Source organism: Ciona intestinalis, unplaced genomic scaffold (assembly GCF_000224145.3).
Source record: "Ciona intestinalis unplaced genomic scaffold, KH HT000184.2, whole genome shotgun sequence".
Taxonomy (NCBI): Eukaryota; Metazoa; Chordata; class Ascidiacea; order Phlebobranchia; family Cionidae; genus Ciona; species Ciona intestinalis.
The window spans coordinates 852899-862373 of record NW_004190506.2 but is presented as its reverse complement, the minus strand read 5'-3'; the positions used below and the strand labels follow the sequence as shown (position 1 = coordinate 862373).

Genomic DNA, 9475 nt, shown 5'->3' with positions numbered 1-9475 from the left:
GCGCGTGCGCAGAAGCTCCCGGAACAAATATATCAATCGGAACGAATATATCATGACACCGGAGCTATATGATACCGCTTGCTTCGTAACTGCAGCCTGCTGTTGCCAGTTTCGAAGAACCTACCGGTGTGGGCGCGAGTACCATTAAGGGCAGTAACTTCATGGGTTGCCTCATCCTACTAACTTAATATAAACCTTTTGGAACAAAACTTTAATCAAATGATGGTAAATTGGTATACAAATATATTCAACACAATCTGTTATGGAGAAAGTAGCATGCATGGAAGTTATGTATATGATAAGATTATAAATCATAGTTTCACGTTGATATATTGCACTGTTAGTTATTCATTATTGCACTACAGTAAAAGCCAAATTATTCAATTATTTATACAAATACTTGGTATTGCTATAGATTCAAATTTGTTTAGTTGTTACATTCTTTATAGGATGAAAATTTTGTTGTTTGGGGTGATTGTGGTTGTATACATATTATATGGTGTAAATTTTACAGACTGATTGAAGTCCCTATATCACTATGCTAGGTAAGCCCATTAAAACTAAAAATGCAAAAAAACAAAGAATTTGGTATAAATACATTATAACATAATACACTGGTTGTATGAAATACATAATAATTCACGAATTTTTGAGAATTTAAATAAAAAAACATTTGGCAAGTTGGGTAATATACTGCAATAAAGATGGAATCATGCAAGCATAAAACACAAGTTAGTAGTTGTTTTATGTAATGCCTAACTGGGCGGAGCACATCATGTTAAATTAATTCAAAAATAGATTCATTTTGAAAACTATAGATGTAACATTTCTTTAAAAAACATTGGTTTTTATTAACCAAACCTCATCCTATGTAGTGCATGGAGCAACAGAAGAAGAGACAATAAACATGAGGCTCATGAAGCACTCATGATCATGAGTCGAACCAATTATGATCATGAAACAGTCATGTCCATGAAACAATCACGATCATGAGTCCTCATCACTATCAGCATCAGCATCCTGTACATTCTTCCTCACACTCACAAATCCTCGCCGAAGATTTTCCAACTCCCGAAGTTCGGCGTTCACTTTTTCGAGGTGCAACGCACGAAGGCGGTGAATCTTACGCATCGGGAAATGGTTAAGAGTTTGGAAGGCGATCTGAGTCAATGACCTGAATGATATACTGTTTGTCATGTATTTGGTTGTGTAAGTCAAATAAAACATATTTTAGAGGTATCTTGATTATACAAAATATATTAGCTTAAGATTTTATTCAACAAACATAGATTATACAAATAATGTAATATTTTTAATAGAAATTCAATATTTGTCATCCCATATAAGTATAACTAAGAATTTGCTACAAGTTGTTAAATTTGAGCGGTAACCTCTACGACAGATTGCAAAATACACTTGGTAATATAATTATTATATACCTGACATCATGCATGCGGTGAGACATAACACGAAGGAAGTTAAAAATAGCGATGTAGTCGTTCAATTGAAGAATCTCTTCTTCCACTGATTTGAAAAACGCAAGACCAAATCGGAATAAGACCTAAGATAAAATCATTTTGTATTCTAATAATGGCACATCTTGGCATACACCAATGTAATATGCTTTTCATGTAATACATCTGGCATTTACGAAAATCTTGTATTAACAATTCCTGTAGTATTGTACACATATTAAATTATACACAGATAAAGCATAAATATACACAGACAAATATAAATCACCTTGCTTCCTTCATATAGCAACACATCCCATACATGAAGCATGGTCTCAGCTGGTATATTATCACAATATATGCAGAGGAACCAGTTGAAAGTAATAAGCGAAGTGTCCACATTTGCTGCTTCAAAATGTCGATGCAACCGTGGTAGTTTCTCAGCTAATAAGTCACGGAAAACTCTCTGATCAGCCTGAAAGGGATTTAGGAAATTATTAAGTATAGGTATTTATGACTTTTAAGTTGATGCTGGTTTAAGTAAAGGGGTATGCAACCTAAAAGGTGTGTACTACCATTTTTCTATATGGCTACCTTCCTGCAAGTTACTAACAGATACTCAATACTCAATACTTCATTGGAATTGTTTCTGTTATTAATGTCATAATACCTGTGAAGTTATTTAGGCAAAACCATTTTTCAAACAAGGTACAGTATACAAAAAAATATTTTGAATTGTTTTGGATTAAAAACAATTGTGGCTTATAGAAGTATATAAGGGTATTTAGGACATTTATGATCACATATCATTTTACTTTATTCTACTTTCTGATTTTGATCATTTTGACTTATGTTTTGGAAATACAAGTCTAATATGCCTAGAAGCAACAGTACATACAATATCATATCATTTGACCAACAAAATCAATTAATTTTCAACCTGTGAAGCAGTGAGAGTCATGCTGTAATAATCCGGTGGCATAATCTGTTCCACCACGGCCACCAGACACCAGAATGCATCTTCCTCACACAGGTAGAGTAACGCTACAGCTGCTACACGGTTAAGACCTTGGCAATACCTGTGTATAATGGTAAGTATTACTGTTTGTTTTTTTCAGAAGTATATATTGTAAATTGTTTAATGTGTTTTTAGAGTAAAACTGCTGGGGCGCAGCAAGGGGGGTAAAAGAGTCCCAACCCCCCTCCTTTTTTTAAATTAAAAATTTATATAAAAATTAAAAAATGTTTTTTTTTTTAAACTCCCTTTAGTTTTTATGACTGCACCACTAGGCAGATACTGCATTAAAAAGCTGTGGACACTTTGAAATTGGGACACTCACCCAATACTTGGGTTATGAACACTGTACGCTCGCAGAACTCTCCTCAGCTGTTCCACTCCACTGCACGCCATAGATGCAAAATGACGATTGTTGGGAAGAGTTCGAAGCAGGTCAAGTTCAATTTGTTTGGAAGGTAGTTGCGCTTCTTTGCTTTCTACTAACTGGGAGTAATATGAACCACCAGAGTCCAAGCGGTGCCTGGAAAAATATTTTATAAAAAAAAGTTAATAAAATATAAAAAAATCATAAAAAACATAAAAAGTACAAAAAAACAGATGAAACAGAAGATTTGTTGAAAAAATACATTTAATATTTATGTATACTTATTTGCACAACATATTTATTAAAAACCTAAGTTGAGAAATCCTTCGTTCCACCATCCAGCTCCACACTTGTGGGCGTAACTCGTGTGGAATTCCCATTCGAATCAACATTTTAAGTTCTTGATTTCCTTGAAGCTCTCTGTGTGGAAAAATGACACTTATTTTGCACTTTAAAGGCTGTTTATAACTTTTGCTATATTTTTCTATACTTATCCTAATTTTGGATGCTGATGCTGATTTTGAATGCATATAACTTCTGCCATGATTTTAGATGTGAACTTGATAAAGTGAATATTTTACATATCTACCCACTTGTTGATTGACAGGTAGTTCTGCCACTTGATGGCAATAGAGGCTTTATGCTGACTCAGCGAATATAGAATATCTGAAGATCTCTTCTGTAACCTGGATGCAGTTGAGAGGAGAGAAGTTTCCGTTTCATCTTCAAGAGATCGACTGAATCCAAATTCATCCCATTTACTTTCTCTGCGTCAATAAAAATAAGTATAGAGATGTGTAATATATATATTTATAAGTTTTTAATTTGAATTTTACTCTTTTTAATTTCTATAGTAAATGTATTATACAGTTGGAAATAACTAAACACACGTTTATGGAAAGAAAGTGTACACAATTGTCAATTATCTAGAAAACCTATTTATTCTTTTCTGTAAAATATAAACATGAAACTACATAAACATTAGAGAAGGTCTAATTCTTTGATAACGATTTTAAAACCAGCTTTTCTTTGCTTACTTTTGATCCTCCTTGGTTGAGTTTTCCGCAGCATCATCCAGCGCTTCACTTATCAAGATCTTCATCATTTCTTTCCGATCCGCATCCGAGGATCCAGCGATCTTTGTGCCAGAAACTGTGAGTCCTAAACTCTCTGTTCTCGGTTTGTTCATCTCCGAGAGTAGAACGAGGTATTTGCTGTGAAGCTGACAATATTCTGCTTCTTGTTGTGAGCACTGTAAGCAAAGTAACCATTGTTTGCTTAGATTCCTTTTTTGTGGCTATTCTAAATTATTAACAAAGCATTGGTTTTAAACTTTTAATCTTTACCCAATGTTGCCACAATACACACAGAAACATTTCACATTTTGTCTTTGGTAGCCAACTTTTATAACCAATAATATTTTTGTGGCTCACTGGTTATAGGTGACCCAGCAAAATCAATGACCCCATTCAAGTCTCACTGTATTAGGTCAAAGCATTCGTCATAACATTGTTGATTGAAAAATAATTAACAAACAATTATCCATCAGTTTTTCTATATATAGCCTGTCAACAATACAATAGTTCATTTAACTAAGGCATTCCAAAATAAAACATAACAAGACAAATACGGTATGTGACTTAAGAGTATACAACTTGAAATATAAGTCTTTTCACTCACTCTGTCTCTTAACATTTTTATTTTCCGAGTATCGAGTTGTCTCAGGTTTGCCAACTCTAGTATCTCCATGTTCAAGAACTTGTTCTGAACTGTATATCCTTCAAGTGTGTCCTGTATATCGTGTTGATAATACATAGTCGCACAACACTTTTTACGGGAAGATTACAAAAATGTTCATTTCGATGCAAATGTACACAGGAAGATTACACGAATTGGTAATAAAATTTTACAACATGATCCAAGGGTGGAATAGTTAAATCTTTTGACCAAGCATACACTTATGTCATAGGCGTTTTATGATAATATTGTAACCTATTTTTAATAAAGGCTATAAAAAACATAGGGTACATAGTATATAGTTACATAAATCGATGGTTCAAAAACATAACAAAATGAACTAAATCAATTGAATTTATTATTAAACTGATAGTTAATTTATTAAACACATGGTTTCCCACTTTAAGTAAATCCACATCTTCTGCAACAGGAGCAACCATGACAAATTCCTCACTTTTGTTTTCTTTTAATGTTGAGTTCTCATTTAACAGGGACTTGTAAGAAGATTCAAGTTCATATACCTGAAACACACAGAAAACTGTGATGGAAACAATTTTAACACTTGTACATTAAAATATATAAACGGTTTAAAAGTAAGCTTTTGTAACCATTAAAGATTGGCTAAATTGAAACAACCTATGCATCACAGTTTAAATATATTTCTTGAATGCAAATTTCCAATTATTAAAACACTGTATATTTTAACCATTAAAGATCAAATTAAGCATTTTAAGCTGCCAATAAGTTACCCACCTCATTACTTAGTTGAACTAAAACTTGGTCCTTTGCTGTTATCATTTCATGCAACATACATATCTGTTCAGTCAGTTCAGTCTCCTTTTCTTTGGATTCATTCAAATTTTGTTGAAGACTTTCATTTTTCATTCTGATCTCGATCAGTTCAGATCTTAGATTGCTGGTAGATTTTGTGCCACCTGTGTCTAAAGAAGAAATACCTTTCCAGTGAATACTAAGATAGAGTTAGGGGTACATTAACTTTGTTATCCTCACATAAAATGACACAGACCAAAAAAAAGGGGAGGCTGCACCACTGTTCCCATACATGGCTTCTCAGTAAAAACTTAGAGAGAGCGGTAGTGTGACATGTGCAAATTCATAAACCCAGTCTAAGTTACCAAATACTAAATATTTAAAATTGTAAGTTTTTGTTTTTCTTTTTCAAAAAAGAAAGAGAACTTGATAGTTGAAAACCACAAGAACTTAATAACTAATCAAATAAATAGTCTTTCACTTACTTGGGTTTGGATTACTTTCTTTTTCTTGTAACGCCAATTTTAAAACTTGAACAGTTTCCTAATAGAACATACATGTCATAAACTTGAAATATGAAACACCAAATCATTTTTTTAACACGATGACAAACCTCTTTCGTTTGAAGACTATTTTTCAACAGCTCCAGTTCTTCATTGAGACGATCATTTTTATTTTGCAAACTTTCAACTTGTGTTTGAATGTTGGGTGTTTTATTCTCACTACTATTTATGGCTTGTCGAATGTCAGTCAATGAACCTATGAAAATTTAAACAACAACTAGACTTTTCAACACTTTTTGTAATACAGTATTACTTGCACACGCAATATGCAAAAATAGAAAATATGACAACAAAATATTAGTTTTAAAATATGGTTCCAATGTTTACTGACCAATGTATTGTAGAAAATTTTTCAAATAATTGTTTACCAGATAATGAGTTCTTTAAACCAAGATCTACTTTGTCTGATCCTCGAACAGAAAAAGTTGGAGCTCGTAGTCGACTTGCACTGCTTCTCAAACCTTTCATTGCAACTTCACCTTTTAAATGAAAATAATATACAATAGAATGAATTACCCTAAAGGGGCATACTAATGTAAAACCAAACTTTGTATATGGATAGAGATGGCCAAATGTAATGTAAGGGTACCACCAAAGTTTTAAAAGACACTACTGACTAAAATAACTAGTTATGGACCATTTTAAATACACTCTCAAGAAATATGTCCACATAACAGACATGCAGTTACAAAAGACAAATTAGTCCATACTTGCATTAGAGATAGCTGCATTTAAACTTGGCATCCGAGCGCTTAAACTAGCCAGGCTACTGTTGGACAAGACATTTAATGATGGTTGTCGTTTCGGAGACGCAGCCGTACCAGCCACAGTATCTGGTGGTTGGTCAATATGGGGAAGAATGTTCAAGTTTAAACCTCCATCATCAGCTGAAAGCAAATATAATGGTCATAGATACATTTAGACTCGTATTTACAATATGTGCAATTAAAAAAATGAATAAATGTAACTTAGTGTATCCTAGTGTGGCTGGAAAACGACAGTCATTATAACACAAGTGTTTTAATATGTTTTATACACCTCATGTCAGCTTGCGAGTTACCATGTAGGTTACTTTCTATATGAATATTTTTTATTTTTTTATATGGATTTTAATTTGGACAACCCATTAGTGATCACTAGGCTGGAGTAATTGCCATTAAGTGTCTTGCTCAAGAAACCAGTAAAGAGCAGAAAATTACATACTTACAAGCCAAACACAATGTACATACAATGTTAGCATAACATGGGTAATTATGCGGCAATGTTTCAACAGGAAACAATTAAAGCTGATGTCAATACACCTCCTGCATATTTTAACAATAGCGCAACTTATTTATTTTAAAGGCTTTGTGAAATATTTGGTATATTTAAACCATTTTAACTAATTTTAGCCTAGTTATGTAAAAATAAAACATCTTATTTTAATTTCTGTGTAATCCCTAATTAGTTTAAGTACAAGTATAAAGTAAGTCCAATGATTACATTATATAGGCTTGCTTTGGCTTAAAGTGAAAGCAGTGTACACCTCATTTCCTGTTAGTGTTACACATTCATACACCTAATCATTTATTTATTAATATGCCTAATTAAAGGATTTTTACCTTGTTACGCTTATTTAATGCTTTTGATATAAAACAGAGCATTTAAACATGAACTGATATTAGCAAAAACACAACAGTTACTTCACATACTACTATACTTTCTCATTTTCATTTTTCAGCAAGTTTTAGCTTAACAAACGATTTAAAAAAATAAAGAATTTTGAAAAAAAACAAACATTTCAAAATATTTTTCTTAAAATATCGCAAAACAGTTTCACTTACTTTGTCTTTTTTTAGCAGGTCCAACAGTAAGTAACCCTTTACAAGTATCAGTGGTGTTGGGAACCCAGAAGACGCTTGAGCCTAATAAAGTTCCGTGCCATTCTGTTTTATCATCTGTGTCGAAAGAATGATTTGTGTTGAATACACGTCGATGAGATTGTAACTCCTGCAGCCACCATAACAATGCTTTGCGGTCACTTGCCTGTAATGAATAATATAACATAATTAAACTGTCACATTTCATCTTTTAGTTGAAATATTCCAGGTTGTACATTTTAAGATTCAATCGGTTGTCTTGCAGGTTTTTGTAAAGTATTTATATAGGTATAATTTTTATTTATCTTTTCGAAAACGATCACGAAGATCATTTTATTTAAAAAACGAAGAGAAGGGAATCAACAGTTAGTAAAAAAAATGTTCTCATGCATAAAATTGTAACCACGAACCTGCAACTTATGTGTCACATTCTCAGCAGTGATTGTAAATATATTGTCTTGCAGTTCAGGAGCTGTGACGCTAAATGAAGCTTGTCGTAATGGAATCTTACCCAGTGAAGTATTATTAGCAATATCACTGTCAGATGATCTGTAGTAAGCCAACTCACAAGTCTCAGGGGCATAAATAAACCATCTTGATTTCATTGCTATATGAAACAATGTTAAAACATGAAAACTTTGACTTAATGGAATCAGATTTAATTTTTAATAAAATATTTTAACTTTAAACTACGGGTTTAGTAATTTTCTGTTTGCTCTTTTTAAGTCAGTATATAATAAAAATGACCAAACGTGCCTAATTCTCCTATACTTTTAACACAAACCTTAATTTATTACCCAATATCTTTTAAATTGACAAATAATATATATATTAACACAACACCTAGTACAGATTTACATATTGAAACTTATGCCTTCAAACACTCATACTTACTTTTCATTAGTCCAGTGGTTGATATTTTCGTTAAATAGCCGCATAGTTTGCCTTTTTTATTTCCGGATTCACTTGATGAAACAACAGAAGTCACTGAGGTATTTACTTCACTGGAGTTGGTAGATTCTGGTACCTATCACAGAAAAGTAAAAAATATTTTTGTATCATTAATAGTAAAACAGAGTAAATGTGTGGCATTAATGAAGAATCTACGTTACAGATTAGGTTGGTGAAAAGTAGGTCATGGGCTATTGGTTATACAGGTTAGCGGTTATAGCACACCAATTTAAACATGATCCAATCTGTTAAGCCAAGAATACTTTAAACAACATGATCTTTGCTATCGTTTTAAATAGATACATAGTAATTATGGTATTTAATACTGGAAGTTAATGTATTTATCAAAAACCTTACCGGTACATTCTGTGTAGTATTTTTATCATTGGATTGCTCACTGTTGGTAAAATCTATTAATACACCAGTTGGGCAGGACATCGTTATACTGGTTCAGTTGGCCGACGCAAAATTTCAAAAATACTGATCTTACTACATTGAATTTTATCTAGAACATCAGAACTCCTAACTACGGTATTTTTTGCAACTTTCAATTGCAAATATTTGATATACGTGGCATGAACAACAAATGTAAGAAATCCAAAATCGTGCCCAACTGTTCCGGTTCCAGCGCTCACGAGACAGCAACACCTTCTGGTTATTCCCCAAATTAATGATTCACCGATATCTCAAAGTTACCTCGTTTAAATGTCTTACAATAAACACTTCTTGGCAATTAAACTATGCCGTGCCGACCACGA

At 32.7% G+C, this 9475-nt stretch overlaps 1 protein-coding gene across 1 annotated transcript; it reads right to left on the bottom strand.

Annotated features, from left to right (window-relative positions):
- Positions 1-196: 196 nt before the first annotated feature.
- On the bottom strand, positions 197-9395 carry LOC100180222 (TBC1 domain family member 2B-like). Its single transcript, XM_002125616.4, has 19 exons — positions 9075-9395; positions 8661-8793; positions 8177-8373; positions 7731-7932; positions 6618-6794; positions 6276-6386; positions 5958-6103; positions 5830-5887; positions 5327-5514; positions 4975-5094; positions 4517-4627; positions 3874-4088; positions 3430-3603; positions 3146-3256; positions 2795-2992; positions 2395-2533; positions 1744-1929; positions 1440-1561; positions 197-1174 (listed from the first exon to the last, which is right to left on the bottom strand). The coding sequence occupies exons 1-19, from the start codon at positions 9153-9155 to the stop codon at positions 988-990; spliced, it is 2856 nt and encodes a 951-aa protein (XP_002125652.1). The 5' UTR covers positions 9156-9395; the 3' UTR covers positions 197-987.
- Positions 9396-9475: the final 80 nt, after the last annotated feature.